Source organism: Petaurus breviceps, unplaced genomic scaffold (genome assembly GCF_028583685.1).
Source record: "Petaurus breviceps papuanus isolate PSGF00001 unplaced genomic scaffold, PetGlider_PUasm1.0 91133, whole genome shotgun sequence".
In the NCBI taxonomy this organism is placed as follows: domain Eukaryota; kingdom Metazoa; phylum Chordata; class Mammalia; order Diprotodontia; family Petauridae; genus Petaurus; species Petaurus breviceps.
The window spans coordinates 54,784,005-54,801,006 of record NW_027187419.1 but is presented as its reverse complement, the minus strand read 5'-3'; the positions used below and the strand labels follow the sequence as shown (position 1 = coordinate 54,801,006).

Sequence of the window (17,002 nt, the reverse complement as noted above, 5' to 3'; positions counted from 1 at the left end):
GGAAAACTTTTTTTTTTCCAAATTCCAATGGTTCATGTAGGCACAGTCATCTGAAGGAGCTCTAAAATGGACATCAAGTAAAAAATACCATTTTCAAAAGTCTGTAATTATGTATTTACACAAATTACATAATTGTGTATGTATTTACATACAATTACAGATTATCAGGTAGATAACATGAAGTCAATGTTTAGTGTTCATGAAAAGGGGGTCATAGAGTGACAAAGCTGTCCATTCCTCTATAAAACAGGCCCAGGCAGGGTGAGCACCCACATAACTCTGACCTGCTCATGTCCTTCAGCACCACTTGGGAAGGTTCACATGAGAGATGAAAGGATAGGTGGGTCAGTCCATGCCCATTCAGTCTTTGACTAAGGTGCAAGTTGGCACCAACACAATAATGGTTTGGTTGCATGAGCATCTGTCTATGAAAAAGGGAACAGCTCATTCCATAAAGGCTAAGAGCTGACATCAATTAGACCTTTGGTCACTAGTGACATGAGATGGATATGAATCAACAAGCTAGAGATGAAACACTCCGTAGCCCAGCAATGCAATGCCCACGCCAAAACCCTGAGCCAGCAAACCTCCCCCCACCAATAACGCCTATTTACATAAATCACATAAGTCAGCACTTATTTATTTACACACCATTATGGAGATTTGAATAATCCATTACAATTTATTGTATCACTTGCCAAAAGCACATAACATTTTACTTGTTTTTCTTCCTCTTTAAAAAGAGACCAGAACAAAATGAACTCCCAAAGTACACATCAAAGTAGCATTCTTGCATGAACTAACTCATAGGCATCTTAGCCTTTTCCATGAATCTCTTTGTGGTTGGGTTTGTTTTCTTTGAGGCTGGCTACCTGACTTCTAATGCTACTTTAATGAGGCTTTTAGCAATGGACTAAAATGAACTTCAGTGCTGAACGTCATATCTTCTACATCTCAGAAATTTGGTTCTCTCATGAGCAGATACTTAATACTTTTCCATCAAAAGAATCAAATATTTTATGGAAAACTAAAGCCTGAATATGTGCATATTTCAATAGCAGTGAAGGGTTTAAAAATAAATAAGAATCTTACTTGTTGGACTTAAATGCAAGTTACTATTTAGACATATAACTAATCCTAAGACAAGGGAATAGGCAATTCTAACCGCCACCTTAAATCAACTCATTAGTATTCACTTCTGCCCACTCCCTCCCCCCCAAAAAATTCCTATTTAATACCATAGTACTAGATTTAATTTTTCATAATGCAACTAGTGAGGAGGGCATTGCTACCTACTCCAACTTAAGGACCTCAGAATACAAGCTCAGGACACTGAGACATGTACTGATATTTCATACCTGCTTTAAATTTGCCAGTGCCATACCTTTGTCCTACATAACGTGCATCAGAGCAAAACAAAGTGGGAATATTAAATTAAAAGTAGTTCAGGAATATGAATCTCCAAACATTTTTTAACTGTCACTCTCAATTTCCCATCATAACTGGCTAGAAAGAGCTAGCTGTGGTGTGGGAATTTGTTATAAATTCCTTTTTTCTTAAATATTGCTTTAAGAATTTGGCTCTATTTTCCTTAGTATATAGTAAGAAATATTCTCCCTTGCCCAAGGGCAAGTTCCAAAACTATTGCTACTAAAGAAATATGTATTCCTATGCTTGACAGCATAAAACATTATAAAAATTCTTGTAAAAGATATTATATATTGTAACCTCCCCCTAAAAAAAAACTTGAGCGCTTGTGAAGACCATTTTAAAAAACAAAACACAGCCAACAAGTATAATGCTTTCCCCCTCATTGTCATTATCGATAAAGATTTATTAGTTTCATTTTGCAAGTTTTACTTTAAGAAGGGTGCTAGTATCATGTATGATGACAGTTCACACTGAAAGCAGTTTTCCATAGAAGATGTTACAATGACCCCTAAGGAACTTTTATCGTTTCATAGTAGATAGCCAAGTGAACAAATAAAAAGTGTTTACAAGAGTGATCCTATTAACCTGATTCTTGCCTCTTGAAAATAATTCTGTGCTATGTAAGCTTTTTTCTTTCTTTTTTTCCTTTTTTTTTTTTGAGAACCTTAAATTAGTACAATGGTGATGTTAGTCCTGCTGTTCTGGAAATCTGCTAAAAATAAAAAGCATATTTATTGTTTAGCTTTGGTATAATTTGCAATAGGTTTAAACAAGTAGAATATATACCAACCCTTATACTTTTCCGCAACTGTGAAGTTACAATGATGGAATAAGCCACTTAATCAGAGAGGAAATATTACAGACACAGAATAAGAGTTTGAGACCCAGTTTGATCTTTAATCCTCTGGGGGTAAGCTATGAAACAAGCAGTCTGAAGAGTGAATACTCAGGGTCATGAGTGGTGTGCATACTTGTACAATAATACGGGCACAAAAGAGATTGTCACCTTCCAGTACATTAGGGTCACTAGAGTTTCTTGTATCCATGCACCTTTATAGTTACTGCATGAATTTACCACAGGTTCGTAGCGGACTTTGCCATTTAATGCTTACATAGCCTAAAGCTTCCAAAATGCCTATCTGGCCTGTACATATTTCATTAAAAATAAACTCTATATAATAAATAAATATATAAAATAAATAAAATGTTGCCTTTGGAATTTCTATAAATAAATTTAACTTTTTATTTTTTTTTTTTACTAAGAGGTCTTTGCTTTAAGCTCACTGGGATGATACCAGCAAGCAATTAAACTGAAAAGTCTTTTTTTTTTAAGTAAGACTGCACCCTCCATGCCTTTGTCAATGCAGCGTACCCTTGAGCAGGCCACCAGCCAGAAATCCTGATGAGTCGAAGTATGGCAGCTATGCTGATATATGATGAAATACAACTGATCAAAAATTTAAAAGCGTGTCTATTTCCCAGCATGCATCAGGCCTTTTTCCTCTTTGCTTTCACTTCTAGCTTCCATCTCCCCTCTCACACCCATTTACTCATGCACTCACTCCTCACTCACTCTCTCTCTCTCTCTCTCTCTCTCTCTCTCTCACTCTCACACTCTCTCTTTCATAATAAATCAAGCGAGTGGGCATAGGCTCTCCTCCAGGAGGACAAACCTTTAAGTGCAGAACAAAATCAGCATGTTCCATCCAAGCCTCCATCATACATTATGCATGCGACAAAGTTTGGCAACAGTGGAGCTGATATGGTGACACAGCTAATCAATAAGAACCCACCGCATGAAACCTTTATAGTGGTTACTTTTTAAGGGCTCAAGTGAAGGAATTGTCTTTGTCAACTTTGGCTTAAAATATCCTTATATAGTTCAGGTACTTTCTCAGGGTCCACTGGTCTAGGTAAAAAATGTGTAAATTTTTGATGCCGTTTAGTCCTAGTCCCTTCTCTTGGAGTCCCATCTTTATTTAATGCAACGTAATATCGTCTTCCAGTGTCCACATGTTTGTATAGATTCGATGAGTACGTATTATACCAATTTTCTTCAAACTGCTCTCTGAATACACACTCTTGGGTTAATTTTTCCTGTGGAGACAAAACAGAAATAAAATACCTTACTAAAAATAATCAACTTTCAGTGACATTTAAAATGATCCTACCGTGTGGTATGATCTTGATAAACAGATGCTTTAAAAAAAAAAAAAGCTATTTTTGCAAATTTCTCAACCATAAAAATTCAGCCCCATTATTTCCTATTTTAATGGCTAACTTACAAAAAAAATTAAAATAGCCTTAAAATTTTGTTTTGTTTTCTGTTTAAACTGTGGACAGTCTTCCAAGAACAGTAATTTTTCAGCTTCCAAATCAATTTAACCCACATGCCAATCACTTGAGTGAGTCATGAAGTGCAAAGGATAATGAGAGACAATGGAGAGTGATGAACAAAGCTTTCTCCTTTTTACTACAGACCATTAAAAGGGTGACTCTACAGGCTGGGAAAGTGAAAATTACCCAGCTAATGTCAAAAGTTCAGGTAAATGCTTTATTTTTGTAATGTTTTCTGTAAAGTGCTTCTTGTACAGAGAGTAACCCTGATAGGCAGCGATCTTCATGTGGAGAAGCAACATCAACCTTAGTGCCAAGCATTTTCAATCCTCCTACACAGGTAATTCCATTCATTCTCCTGAGGGATTTGGGGAGGGAGGGAATTTCACCTCCTTCTTCCTCAAGGCTGAGCAGCATGAAAAATCCAGCTGACAAATGGATGCCTTCCCAATATGTATGGGAACAGTGGTCAGCAGAGGAAGAAATGTAGCTACAGACTTTCTAAAGTGCATATAGCTGCAGTATTCCATAGGGCCAAACATTTACTGCAGAATCACCAACAAATGATCAATCCATCTCCTAAAGTTCACACGGCCAACAATATAGCATGAACCACAATAATAGCAGGCCTGAGTAGGGTATTATAGGATCATAGATTTGGTGCTGGAAGAGTCTTAAGTCCATCTTCCTTATTTTACAGCTGAGAAAACTGAGGCACAAAAAGATTAAATAACTTGCCTAAGGTCAAGCAGTACATGACAGGTTATCAACTCAGGTTTTCCTGACTCCATCTAGAACTCTATACACTAGGCCCCCATCTGCCTTTATATGAGGATACCCTAAGCATCACTGCATACCTTTTTTTTGTGCTGACCCCTAGAAAAACAGAACCTTAAGACTGGAGGTGTTGTTTCCTTCGCTATTATTAATATGTGGACGTATTAAGTAAGTAGAACTATGTTGAATGCTTTGAGGAAAATGTACCAAGTGCACTAAAAGTGGCCTGTACTACCTATTTGTAGCTTCATAAATAAAGAAATAATCAAATAAACAATATATGGAGATATAACCAAACAGGCAACAACAACAACAAAATTGGATGCTGATTTCTTCCATTTCCACAATTCTGTCCCAGAATTTAGTGGATAAATTATATGTAGTACTAAATTCTGGGCATGCATTACATACACTCAGTGGAAGATTGTCAGTAATGGAACCAGTTACCCAGGTACTGACCTTCCTGAAGGAGGGGAGGAGGGAAGTTTTGCTAATGCCAAGAGAATAAAACTACCAATATGACCTTAGTTAGTGCTTCCCCTTAGGCCCCAGAAACCTCTACCCAAGAACCCTAGAATAACACTATCCCCCAGACCATCAGTTCTACTTCTAGCCCAACCCCCTTAAGCTATCATTTATAGAAACAACCCTAGAGGAGAAAGAGCCCCCAACATCCCCACCACCACTAACACCAATCATCAATCAACTGCCACCAATAGGCAGGTAATTCCAGCAACGCTAGGAATAGTTCCCAAAAAATACCAAACCACTGATCCTGCTTCCAATCCATTTCCCAAAGCTATCATCAAGGGGAACAACCCTTGTGGAGATTTGGCCTAGCAACTTCTTCTGCAGCTGCTACAGCCTCCACCCTCTCAGCAACTACAGATACTGAAGACTGGGAAGAGAAAGTTCTCACTCTGAAGTCCTTGGCACATCAAATGATTCAACCTCAGAAACAGATAGGGTCTTATCAGTATAAATGACACCAAAAAAAACCCCATTACCATCTCCTTTGTCACTGTATGTGGTCACTGTGTCTTTCCTTCTTACTTGCAACTGAAATTTCCTGTATACATTGTCTTTATTAGAATGTGAGTTCTTTGAAAGCAGGGACTATCTTGCTTTTCTGTTTGTAACCCCAATGCTTATTAGCACATCACTTTGCATATAGTATGTGCTTAACAAATTCTTTTTCATCTGATTCTGAACTCAATGATCTTTCTAACATGTCATGCTCAAAGACATGATTTAAATTCCAGGAACCCAAGAAAAAAATGCAAAGGGATTACCCCTCCATGCTTCTGGATACACCCAAAGAAATACCCTCAGAGTACAACTTTGTGGAATTACTGCTTTCGTCAATTTCCAAGGCCTGTAAGGGTTTCTTAGCTTACATCTATGTTGATGATTAAGCTACTTCTTTTTTACCAGTGCCTCTACCCAAACATCTAGGTGTTATTACCCATATTGATTTCTTCATGAGCTTTCCAAAGTATAGTAAAGTAGGAAAGTTTTAGCCATTTTAGCTTTGTCATTTCTAGTTTGTATATTTATTTCAAACAAAAAAGAAGAACTAGTGTCTTCAAGTATCGGCCTAGTCAGTCCTTGTCCATTCTTGGTGTTGCTTGTTTCAATTAAATCTCTATCTGTAGTTGAACAGAAAGATTCCTAGTGGTAGAGTTCAGTCTTGTTATATGTCCATACAAGTATATTTTATCTGTTTCAGCTCTTTGAGTAAGCAAAAGAAACCCAGTGTACCATGAGGAGCTAGTATTCTCAAAAATTACCTTTCCAAATGATCAACAAGAACTCAATGGGTTAGAATTGTTTTATCTCACTGAATAGAAGAAATTTTGCCAAAGGTATGAGGAAAACCATGAAAAAAGGAGCAATCAAGTATCAGATAAGAAGAAAAGGCTGGGTAACCCTGAGGTTAGGTTGTGACTATGCAAACAAAATGAAACCAAAATCTGGAACCAAGGAATTACCCTCAATAGATCAATAAAGAGAGTCAACTAGATAGCAGACAATGACAAATTAATTTTACTCAATTGCAGTTTTAAGGTATGAATTATTTGAATAATTTTCTAAATTTTCCCCCTTTCCTCTTCTCAGGTAGACTAGGCCCAAATATATTATGGCAGTCAATATGGAAAAACACACCCCACAGACACATTATAAAAATGCCAATCCAATTATATAACTGTCTACTTCATAAATATTGGTTAAAATTTTACTTCCCCATTTGATGTATTTGGAAATTTTTAGTTTAATCTTCCCCTCAACCCTCAGCAGAATGCAAGTAGAGTACACATGTAGTACACTGAGGGTCCCATTCTGGTTAATCCCACTATGGAAAGTATACAGCTGGGTGTACACTTGGGAATAGTTTCCACGTCATCTGCCTCGGCACAAGGGGCAGATAATTTCCTCACCGACATATCCAGCTGAACCCAGAGAGGGCATCCCTCTGTGAATATACAACAGCCCACTCTCCTCCTGGGGTGGCAAAAAAGTAGGCTGAATGTGTTTTCTCTTTCATTTGTATTAAAACTGACAGAACAAAAATAGTGTGTTAAACATATTAGTAGCTATCTTTAGGCTATACCTCCATCTGTGTAATGAATATTTTCCTCGCATTAAAGATTATTCCTGGCTAAAAATCACTAGTTTGGGTTTATTGTAATTAAATAAATTTTTTAAAACTTAAACTAAAAGCTATGTTGTATTCTTTAATTACAAAAACAGACACTGAATGGTATTATACACTGAGTCTGCAGTTCCACAGGGGACATGAAACTAATCCAAATGAAGTTTTCCTTTTCTCTGTGGGAAATCAAATCACCTGACAAGCACTGCAGAATTCATCCTATTAAAAATAGAACTATTCCTAAAATGTCATATTTTCTTATTTCTTAGATCCATTCACTATTCAATATTTTCTCTATATTTCATATATTTCCCAAACAGTAGTCTTTTGATTATAAGGGGGAAATGTACATATATATATATATATATTACATACATAGACATATATATCATATATCATAGATTCCTAAAGCTAAAAGGTATCCCATAGGTCATCTAGGGCAGGGGTTCTAAACCTTCTTTGTGTAGTGGACACTTATAGCAGTCTGATGAAACCAATGGGCCCCTTATCAGAATCAGAATCATGGGGGGAGTTAATTCATAATTGAAGAAAATGCTAGATTTGATTTAGAGCTTAGTGAAAATAAAGATGTCATTTTTTCCCCAGCCAAGTTTGTGGGCCCCCTCAAATCTATCCATAGTCCTGGACCCCAAATTAAGAATACTGGATCTATTGGTGTATGTGCACATGTATGTGTGTATGTATACACACAAATATACATATGTATGTGTATATTTACAAATAAAATATATATGCACATATACATATATGAATACACATTCCAAGGTGATTTTCTTAAATTGAAAATAAACTCACTTAAAAATAGAAACAAATGTATGTTTATATTTGAATTATCTATAACTGTAATATGATTATCAAAGCAAAATCTCTCCAGCAGAGGGGTTGGAGACAACCACACTGTTATGACTTGGATCCCTGGGTTTTGTGTGTGTTTGTTTGTTGCTGTTGTAACTTTTCAGAAAGCACTGTGACTGCTCTTCATCTTTTCTCCCAAAGAAAAGATCCACTAGCTTATACTGAAAGGTTAAAAAAAATGAGACAAAAGGAAATAACTTGAACCTTTCTTAAATAGAACTACATGCTATAACAGAATATACTATAAGAATCTCAAGAGTAAGTTCCAAAAACCCTGTTTCCCCTACTATCTCCCTTCCCCCTCAAAATGTGAAAAATGCAAATTTTTTCAGGCAAAGAAAGGAGTCAATGACAAAAGACAAGAAGTAGAAATGGTACTAGAGGAAATATCATAAAGAGCTCTAGTAGTTTTTATTTTGGTAAAGATTCTCATTTTCCTTATTTTCTGTCAGAATGTGAAGACTTCCTAAACATAAATAGGGGAAGATTGAATAAGTGAAAAAACTGAAGTGGCATTTTCACTGCTCAGTAAACACTGTTCTATTTCCCCTAGTAGGCTATTACAGCACAGTTTACACACACATAAAATAGCTTTCTAGGGAACCCAGAAAATAAAATGGATTATCCAATGTGAGCATTTGTCATAATCATGAGAAGTTCGTTTCTCCCATACAAACTTAAAGACTATGTCAGCTGCACTATGATCCCAGATACCATAGGTTAATAAATCCAGAGATTGAAGAGGCCTACCTCAGAGGGAGAGAGGGAGGAAGAGAAGGGAGGAGGAAAGGAAGAAAAGAGAGAAAGAATGAAGGGAAGAGAGGAAAGGAGGAAGAAAGGAAAGAGGGAAAGAAGGGAATTAGGGAGGCAAGAAGGAAGAAAGGAAAGAAAGGAGGGAGAGAGGAAGAGAAGGAAGGACAGAGGGAAGAAAGAAAGGGAAGATAAAAGAGGAGGGAGGAATAGGGGAGGGAAGGATGGAGGAAGGAAGTAAAGAAGGAAAGGAGGGAGGAAGGAAAGAAGGAAGGAAGGAAGGACTTATTAAAGGTCTACTATATGCCATTCACTGTGCTAAATGCTTTACAAATATTTCATTTGATCCTTACAACAACCCTGAGAGGTAGGTGCTAGGATGATAGCCATTTTACAGTTGAAGAAACTAGGGGAGACAAAGGTAAAGTGATTTGTCTATGATCTCACAGTAAATAAGTGTCTGAGGCCAGATTTGAGCTCAGTTCTTGCTTACTCTAGGCACAGCCTTCTATCTACTTGACCATCTAGCCATCTAGTTCAACCACTTCATGTTAATAGATGAGAAAACTGAAAAAGGAAAAGTGACTTTCCCAAGGTCACAGAGGGAATAAGTAGAAGAGAGCCAAGATTCAAACCTAGGTCTTCTGAGTTTGAATGTTTCACCTGGTGAATGAAGTTGTCCAGAGACCAAAACATGACCAAAGTCACCAACACATGGCACTTCTATAGCATTTACAACTGCTACTCCTCCCCTTTTTCCTTTCCCATTCCCCCACAACCCCCACCCCCTGCTAAACTCACACAGCCCATAAAATGTGGAAAGAAAAAAGCATTTACCCATTTCAGCTCTTCTTCTTTGGCAAAATAGATATGCTTTTAGTCATTCTTCCACTTGTTTAGAAGTACTGCTGTCAGTAACTAGAAGATTTCACTGTATGCATAGGCACTAGTATTATAGCTGACTTGGGAAGACTTCTGGGAATCAACCTCATTCACTAGTTTATCCCAACATTTTTGTACATTTCAATTAACTGTTCCTTATTTTTTATTTATACTCCAGAGTAATTATTACAAATCATAGTTGTTTTAAAAAAAAAAAAGCTTTATTAGTGAAACTTTAAGAGAAATCTTGATCTATGCTCTGACACATGGGGGGGGGGGGCAGATACAAAAAGTGTCTGCTTGCCCATAACTATACACTTTAGAATTATGCAATTCAGATGTTTTCTTACTCACCACATGTTTCCAATGCAGACAGTTTATAGAGTATTCCACTATAAATTGATCAATTCTTGTTTTACTGTATTTCCACATTTTTACTGCTTTTTTAGATTATTTAACTGTAGCTGTTTATAGCATACCTATCTTTGAACTGTTGGATTATATCACTGGGCCTGGGTGGAGAATGTGGACTTGATTCAAAAGTCTACTGAAGCCCATGCTTTGGAACACAATCTGGTGGATGTTAGCTACTATGGAAACCCCTCTTTATTCCGTGTCATCCAGTCCCGAGCAATGGGGAAAACTGAAATTAAAACAGCAAATCTTGTACCAGGCTCATTAAAACTCAAGTATGAGTTAATGATGGGAAAAATCACAGTACGTCCCAATGCATGTTGAGGAATGTTATCTTACAGCACATACCATTGGGGAGGTTAATTTGAAAAGTAAGGAAATTAGAAAGTGTGGGATCCAAGTGAACATTACCCAATTTGTATCTATAACTATAAAAAATGGAAAACAGAGTTGATTAGAAAATTTTTCTCTCAGAAAACAGTAGTTTTCTGAAAAGGCATAAATTGTAGTTCTGCACTGATATTCTCAAGTGGGATTTCTACATTAACATATGTATGTTGTGGATCTGACATGTTTAGCTGATCAACTATACAACTGACTGCATTTATTTCTTTGTGTTAACAAAAAAAAGAAGCCTAGTCAGAAAGGAAGAGTGAAGAATTACCAACCAATGTTCTATCTGTATACGGTAATATAAAGAGAACTTGAGGGAAAATCCTCAACACATTGGTTTGATTCTCTGTGGTAAACATAAACAAGAGTCACAAAGGAAAGGCAGGCAAAGACAGGCTGCAATTTGCACCCCTGGATAAGATATCCATGTAGATAAGAGTACATATCCTTTAGAGTATTCCAATGATAACCAGCTTACATAAATCATATTTTTAAAATGATAAGAGTGACTACTCAGGAACAGACTTAATTGTGGAGTCCCTGCACATTTTATAAGTTAATGACTTTGATGTAATCACTCATTTTCATATCTACTATTCATTAGAGTCATGGTATTTAAAACTCCCTTAGCCACAGCACCTCTTACAGATAGGTTCTTATTCCTTCTTACATTCTCATATATTCTCTCTCTCTCTCTCTCTCTCTTTCTCTCTCTCTCATTAATAATATAGCAGTAAAGTCTTAATGGGAGTTGTTGTAAGGATGGGGGTGATTAAATATAATGACAAAAGGACCTTTAATAAGAAGCCCAGTCTTTTAACTCCCCTCTCAAGGGAGACATCCCCAGTGAGGGAAGCAGATGAGAAGAGAAGGAAACAAAACACAGGAAATCAGCAGAGGAGAGCCGTTTCTCAGTCTACTTCAAGATCTACTTGAGATCAAACACCCCTCCAAAAAGCTGGATTTTCCTCAAAAGACTAAATGCCACAAAATGGTCAGTTTGTCAGCCTTTCTATTTAATATTGATCAATTGAACTAGGACAACAATCAAGTTCAACATGGCCAACCTAAAGCATAGGGTTATGTAATGATTCACTTTAGGTTAGACAAAAAAAAGCTCAGACAATGAAGCCCCCAACACCCCCCCACACACACACACACACATACACACATCCATTAAACAATGGGCCCAGATAACATCAAGACCAATCTATTAAACATGTAATAATACCAACTAATTTTGTGTAGTGTGTTCCTTTAAAGAACATAAAATAAACATTTGAATATCAAATCACATTTTCCTATTAGTTTTCACTATAATTTCTGAAATATAGTCCCACAAAAAATGTTTTGCCCCCAGCACACAGTAAAATTCACACTTAAGAGTCTTAACATTCATGCTAAGGAGCATTTAGTATTTGAGCTGTCTATGGGCATTTAATTTTTCCATACAACTCTTGCAAGAAAAGCTTTTCAAATTCACCCATATAACTTTCCATGCTGACTAAAAGCACATATGCTATATATTACACTAAACAATAAATTTCTATTTCTTTGGGAACTGTCACTGACATATTACTTGAATGTCTCCACATGAGATAAAAATCATCATCACATGGGTTACCATTTCTCCAGGTCACAGAAATAACCATTAAAAAGTTGCAAAAAGAGCTAAACAAGTTCACTTGTTTTTCCAAATGGTCTGTGTAAAGTACAAAGGTATTCCCGTCTACTAAAAGAACCATTATCTATTGGCACCAAGAGAGTCTTAACTTTGATAAACTGCCTTCCATCAAGTTTAGTACCGCATAGTTCCCAGTAGCATAGTGCCAATGGTCCCTTGAAATTCATTTTACTTTTAGCCCAAGGGTTAGATGCTTTGGCTGCTCCAGGTGCATTTAAGATTTGCTTCAACATGGGGTTATAATGGCAGCACTCACCATGTAGGAGCTCCCAAAAGTAAGCTGGCTAATTCCTATCATTTATTAAAGGCCCTAGCAAGAAACTGTCCCCAAATAGACTTTCATAAAGTAAGGATCTCTTACACTGAAATCTTAACATAAAATTTCTTTTAAATTCTACATCTTTATAACAAGACCCAAAAGAGCCTCCAACTTTACTCATCTGTCAGCTGGCACCAGAAAATATCATTGGGGAAGAAGACAAAGGCTGATAGGGAAAAGGTATGGAGGGGCTGACTAAATAAGGGAATAGATGGAATGATGAAAATGGGCAAGGTTGAGAGGTGAAATTCAGAGAGTCAGGGCATAAAGGAAGACAACATCAAAGGAAATTTTGGTTCCAACTTCCAACCACCAAGTTTCTAATATGATTTTGAAGAATTAGATATGAGTGAGAAAAAGACTGTGACACAACCACTTTCTGTGAAGTATAAACTGCTTCGAGAAGTTTTGCCTTCAAAGGTAACAATGCCATGCTTTTCATAAAGAATAAAATTCATTTCAATTGAGGCTCCACTTTTCAAATGCAGTGACATTTAATGTGAGTGGCATTCAGCTTTTAAAAGTTTCACATGGGCTCTTCAGGTGGTCATTTAATGAGATTTCCACATATCGGCCAATAATAGTAACCATTTACACATTCTGACCCCCATTTTTGTTTGACTTTGTGGTCCTGGCAAGCACAGCATTTTAACAAATGGTTAGAAATATGCAGCAAACATTTAAATACCAAATCATACAAGCCTGAGCTACTTTAATTCTACTCTATAAAGAATTAATTCAAAGGATACACACATACCACCAGCCAGCTATTTCATTTTAGAAGTCATTGGGTAATCTGAAAGGTCAACGAAGGCAAAGTCTAAAGTCAGACTGAAGAGACTAGCTAAAAACATCTTCAAATGTAACTTTCTGTTTCTAAGTCTTTCAAGATCCCTGCACACACAGTTGCAATTAATGTCTATTGAATTCACATTCTGGATACAGTGGAAAGAGTGCTGGATTTGTGTTCAGAGGATCTGGTATGGAATCTGCAGGGCTCTGCCACTTACTGACTCTGGGACCTTTACAAATCATTGAATTATGCTAAGCCTCAGTTTTCTCATCTATAAAATGGCAAAGATGGGGAGTTGACTAGATAACCTCTAAGATCTCTCATTGCTTTGAGTTCATGAATCCTATAAATTGGCAGATGTTGAAGGGAGGGGATGATAACACACCCAAAATGCTCTTTAAAAGGCATGTTGAACAAAAGGTGAAAATGAGACTGCAAAAAATGTGGGGAATAGCCATAAAAACAAGGTGAGAATATGCTGTATCAGTTGACTCCTACAAAGAAATAAAAAATATAGTGGAAACACTAGCTTAATGTTTGTTCTAAGCAACAGGAACAAGAATGAAAAGGCTTTGATAAAGGACAAGGAAAAAGGATGACAGCTTATCTTCACAGTGCTCCCAAAATGATAGCTCAGTCAACTGCAAGGTGAGTGAGTGAGACAGACAGAGACAGATACTGAGAGAGAATTCTATCTGCTACAGGATCTTGAGCAAGTCATTTCCCTTCTCCTGGCTTTAGAGGATCTGTAACTCATCTGTAAAACCAAAACTTGGGACTACTGGGGGGTGGTAGAAATATTGAATTTGAAGTGAGGAGACCTGGATTTAAATCCTAGCTTTGTCACTCACTGTAACACCTCTAAGATGCCTTTTCACCGGCTACCCTCTATGTCTGAAATACTCTCCCCCTTCTCACCTTCCACCTCGGTTCTTCTGGTTTCCTTTAAGATTGGATCAAATCCCACCTTCTGCAAGAGGCTTTTCCCAGTCATTCCTTCTTCTTCTCTCCTTGCCTTCTGCTAGTTCTTTACCTTTGTGATTACCTCCCATTTATACTGTATACACCATATATGTATATAGTTGTTTCTATGTTACCTCACCCATTAAATTGTGAGCTTACTGAGGGCAAGAACTAGGTTTTTTCCCCTCTTTCTTTGTATCCCTTGCACTTAGCACAATGCCTGACATACAGTAGACTCTTAATAAAGGATTCTTACCTGAATGTTCTTCCCAGGTCTGATACTTTTATGTTCATGTAAAATGTCATCTGTAAGCAAGCTCGCTTCCTATTCCAAAAATGTTATAATTCTACATAGTAGATATTTCCTTTTCAGGGTTCCCCTGCATAGGGTTAACTAAAGTGAAGGCTCAATGAGCACTGCTGACTGATAAAGTGACAAGCTGGCTAGGAGACCTGACATACTGAACTATTTTCAGAAAACTCAATTAAGAAAACAACCTAAAAATGCTTTAAAAAAAGATGCGAAGAAATCGGTAAAAGGTGGATGCAGAAAAAAACATATAAATGTACATATATATATATATACACATATATATACACACACATACATATTTAGTAAATGTAAAGGGAAGAAAATGTAGCCCAAAAAAGAAATAACTTAGCAATTCCTGAACCACCTTGTCTGACATCTCCCTAGCCCTTTCTGATTTTCCATGATCGTTAACACCCAGATGGAGTACCATTCCTCAGCACTGGCCTCAGGTGAAGCACTTAAGTAGTTAGAGTTTTCCTTTGGCTTCTCCCAACTAAACTCAATTAAATTCACCAAATTTCTATTAAACACCTACTCTGTACAAGCCTAACACTGGTAATGGGAAGATAAATACAGCACAGATTCTGCTCCCAAGAAGCTTACCATCTAGGGACAATCAATACAATACACATAAATGACTGATACAATGGAGAATGTGATAGGTAGAGTGCCATGAAATGAAATATTATGAGAACTCTAAGTGTAGGGAAAGAGGTAACTCTTATCAGATTAGACAGGTTGGGGGAAAGAGTGTAGCATAGGGCAAATGGAACATGAAAAAAAGGCTTCATGGAAGAGGTAGCACCTGAGTGAAGCCAATGAAGTTAAGAGGGGAACTTTAGCAGATGGAAGTATGAGGCAGGAGGAAGACAAATGGTCTATTTCAGACATGGAAGAAGGCTTGATGGTGGGAAAAGGCAACATGAAAAAAGGAAGTAGTTATCTAACCAGGCTAGAATATAGAGTATGTTAAAGGGAATAGTGAATAGTATGAGATTAGATTAGAAAGCTAATTTGGAATCTGACTGTAGAGGGCTTTGAATGGCAAGAACCAGACTTCATGCTATATTTGATAAGCTACAGAGAGTCAATAAAGGATTTTGTGTTGACCAATGATGTAATCAGAGTGCTACATTATGAAGATTATTTGGGCAAAGATGAAAAAGGGAATAGGCTAGAGACAGGAAAATTAGTCAGGAAACATGATAATAGTCAAGGCAAGAAGAGATGGGGGTCTGAATTAGAGTAATTACAGTGGAAGCAGAGAAGACAGAAGGCAAAGATATTGTCAAAGTAGAATCAATAAGAGCTGGCATCCCCCATGTCCCATTCCCAGTTCCCAGCACCTTCATGTACCACTAGTGGCTGAAGCCTTCCTACTAAGCCTACCCAGATCTAAAGCCTTACAGTCTTCTTTTAACTCCCTTCTCTTCTCCATAACAAGTTACCTGTCCTGTGCCAGATTCTTCCAGTCTTCTGTCTATGTTAGGTCACAGCTGTCTAATTAATGCGATAATTGGTGATAATGGCTTAATGTGTTAACCCTCTTAGGGGACATATTTCCATCCTAAATTGTGTCTTCTGGAGACACAATGTCTTAATTCAAAGGAATGGGAACTCTAGACCCTATAACAGATGGGGAAGGGGGTAGATATTTGCCATTTGGGTGCAGTAGAGCAACATATAAATTGCAATATGTAGTCAATTACCTATTCCAATCTCCCATATTATGCACAGAGAAAATTAAACCCCAACCAAATTAAAAATAATTTTAAAATACTAAGTGGATAAAGGAATAATTAGATTCATTTAAGAACAAAGCAGACAAAACAAATTCCAACAGAACAGCTTCTTTTTGCTGTTAAAATTTGAAAAACATCCTAAATTATAAAATGCCATATCATAATTTGAAGGAATAACTTCATCTACTTTATTTAATTTGAGGGACAAATTTAAGGACTGACTTGAATGACAAAAGCAAAAATCTGTTATTTCATTTGGCCCCAGAGTGTGCACATGCATCATTAGGATCAGCATTTCTATACTGAGAATGCTTCCCCATCCTCCCTGAGACTTGCAGATGATGCTAAATAGGAAAGTGCTCAGGATAAAACAAAGGACCAAGAGGTGACTCCAAGGGAAAGTATAGAATAACAGGAATGGGTAGGAAACAACAAACTAGGAATCAGTTTTATTTTTTTAATGCAATTTACTACAAAGAAAAGATTACGTGAAACAGCTGTTCAGAAAGAGCACTCAGTGAGCAGTAATGCAGAAAGAAGCCCAGGGCTGAAAGTGTACAGAAAATTATGTAAGAATTTACAATGCAACATGGTAGCTAAAAAGGAAAAAAGGCCAAAAAAAAAACAGTTCTAGGGTGCAGGAAAGAACTCACATTATGCACCAGAGAGAGAGCA

General features: G+C 37.0%; 1 protein-coding gene across 2 annotated transcripts in view; it reads right to left on the bottom strand.

The window, feature by feature from the left end:
• Window positions 1-624: 624 nt before the first annotated feature.
• The window catches only part of FGF9 (fibroblast growth factor 9), a 42,113-nt gene continuing 25,735 nt past the window's right edge, over window positions 625-17,002 (bottom strand). For both annotated transcript variants that reach the window (XM_069080809.1, XM_069080811.1), the window contains one exon: window positions 625-3,528. In XM_069080809.1, coding sequence (XP_068936910.1) covers window positions 3,283-3,528 — 246 coding nt within the window. In that variant the 3' untranslated portion in view covers window positions 625-3,282. The remainder of the gene's footprint in view (window positions 3,529-17,002) is intronic.